At 57.4% G+C, this 2075-nt stretch overlaps 1 protein-coding gene across 1 annotated transcript; it reads right to left on the bottom strand.

The window, feature by feature from the left end:
- Positions 1–434: 434 nt before the first annotated feature.
- ASCL2 (achaete-scute family bHLH transcription factor 2) lies at positions 435–2075 on the bottom strand. The gene is made up of 2 exons (XM_064657550.1): positions 1336–2075; positions 435–1233 (listed from the first exon to the last, which is right to left on the bottom strand). The coding sequence occupies exon 1, from the start codon at positions 1863–1865 to the stop codon at positions 1347–1349; it is 519 nt and encodes a 172-aa protein (XP_064513620.1). The 5' UTR covers positions 1866–2075; the 3' UTR covers positions 435–1233; positions 1336–1346.

Below are 2075 nucleotides of genomic sequence, written 5' to 3'. Positions count from 1 at the left end.
CACCCCAATCTACCTCTTGAGAGTAGCTGCCACGACAAACTTCAGATACCCATTTCCTCTTTACCTTCCCACGACATTCCCATCACTGTAGGCAGGGGCAACACAGCCTCCTGCAGCAGCACCTTCTCCATACTCAGGAAAGGAGTTATCAGCTCTGAACCTGCCTTGTCTCCTACACACATCTGCAGCTTCCCATACATCATCTCTGCAGTACTTGCTCCAAGTGCTGAGTGCATAAAACTTGAACGGGGAAAAAAAAACAGGCAAGCCTGGAGATTGTTATGCTGCTGCTTATTCCCTTCTGCACATGAAATCTGGTCCAGGAGAACTGCCTCTTTGCTCTGTCGCTCATTATTTTCCTCTCCCACCCCTTCAGGCAACAGTTAAGTTACACTGGGCATTTCTGACAAATACATATATCTTACAGCCCTGAAGCCATTTATAAATAGATTTTTATTTATAAAGTCAATTTACATAAAATATGATACTCTCTTAAAAACTGCATATATACAACTTAAGAAATCCTAGCAAGTGCATACAAAAATGCCTTCAATACGTTTTTTTTAAAAAAACTTCAGTTTTCAGAGAAGTGGACCTTCACACCAGGCAAACTCAGACACCACGTTGAAACACAACTTTACAGTCTTTTACTGAAGTGTTTGGAGAGAATAATAATAAAAAAAAACCCAAACAAACACCTTTTTACCTACACCATGTATATTCCCAAAACATTCTAGCTGGCAGTGTTCAAGAACAAGTGAATAGGACTTGCTAAAAATAAAACCATCTTTTCAACCCTTTTCTCTAAGGTTTTTTGTACAAAAATAAGTCTTCATACACCAGTGTTCCCACAGGCAGTTCAAGTTACATATAAAATAGAATCTGACATGATAAAAAATTCCCTCCCCCTCCAGAAACAAGGAAGCATCAAGTGGTTTTGATTTTTTTTCCTTTCCACCCCTCCAAAGCAACACCAGAGAGTAGCGGCGGGAGAGAAGCGGGTTCGCTCGGGCATCCTCTCCATCGGTCGGCAGCTGCCGGCGGGCAGGCGGAGACGCTGCCCCGGCGCAGGGAGCGGGGGCCCCGAAGTGAGTTACATCATTGCACTTTCCACGACCCGAAGACGACGGGTGAACCCGGCGAGAAAAGCAGCCAGCGGGGTCCCGCCGGGGAGGAGGTCAGTACTTCCAAGGGGGATGATGCAGGCGCCGAGGTGCTGCAGGCTGAGCGCGGCTGCGGAGAGATGTGAGGAGAGCCCCGGGTGGGTCCGTGCCCCGCTCCCCCGAGCGCCGGGGCGGTAAAGCGGCCCCCCCTCCCCTCCGGCTGCCCCCTCACCTCCCGCCGGGTCAGTAGCTCCCCAGCCAGCTGGTGAAGTCCAGCAGCTCCCGCTCCTCAGGGCTGAGCGCCGCGTCGTAGCCGCTCTCCTCGGAGGAGCAGGGCGAGCCGGGCACGGAGGAGGCGAAGGAGGGCGAAGCGGAGGAGTAGCCGCCGCCGCCGACTTCCCCGACGGCCACCCGCCCGCGGCCGTCGGGGAAAGAGGCGGCGGCGTCGTGCTCGTCGAGGAGCCGCTGCAGGGCGCGGATGTACTCGACGGCGGAGCGGAGGGTCTCCACCTTGCTCATCTTCTTGCTGGCGGCGCCGTGCGGGACGTGCTGGCGGAGGGCGGCGAAGCCCAGGTTGACGAGCCGCACGCGGTTCCGCTCCCGCTCGTTCCGACGGGCCACGGCGGCCGCCGCCGCCGCCCCGGTGCCCGGCAGGGCGGCGAAGGCCAGGCGGCGCTTGCAGCGCAGCAGCTCAGGGGAGGCGGGCCGCCGGCGGCCGCGGGGGGCGGCGGGGGGCAGCGGCGGCAGAGCCCCGCCGTTCATCGCCGGGCGGCCACGGCGGCGGCCGGGGAAAAAAAAAAAAATTAAATAAAACCCCCCCGAAAACTAAATTTAAAGTGGGAAGCGGGAAGCGGGGGTGGGCAGCGCGGAGCGGGGGTTCGCTCCCATGCCCCCCGTGCTCTCCCGCCGCCGCTCGGCGCCTCTGCGGCGGGTCCCGCCGTCGGACGGCCCCTTATCAACGCACCGCGAGCC

This window comes from Pseudopipra pipra, chromosome 6 (assembly GCF_036250125.1).
Source record: "Pseudopipra pipra isolate bDixPip1 chromosome 6, bDixPip1.hap1, whole genome shotgun sequence".
Lineage (NCBI taxonomy): Eukaryota > Metazoa > Chordata > Aves > Passeriformes > Pipridae > Pseudopipra > Pseudopipra pipra.
This window is presented reverse-complemented; position numbering and strand designations above follow the sequence as displayed.

Coding starts and splice junctions, on each gene's coding strand:
- ASCL2 (XM_064657550.1), bottom strand. CDS start 1,865: ATGAACGGCGGGGCTCTGCCGCCGCTGCCCCCCGCCGCCCCCCGCGGC.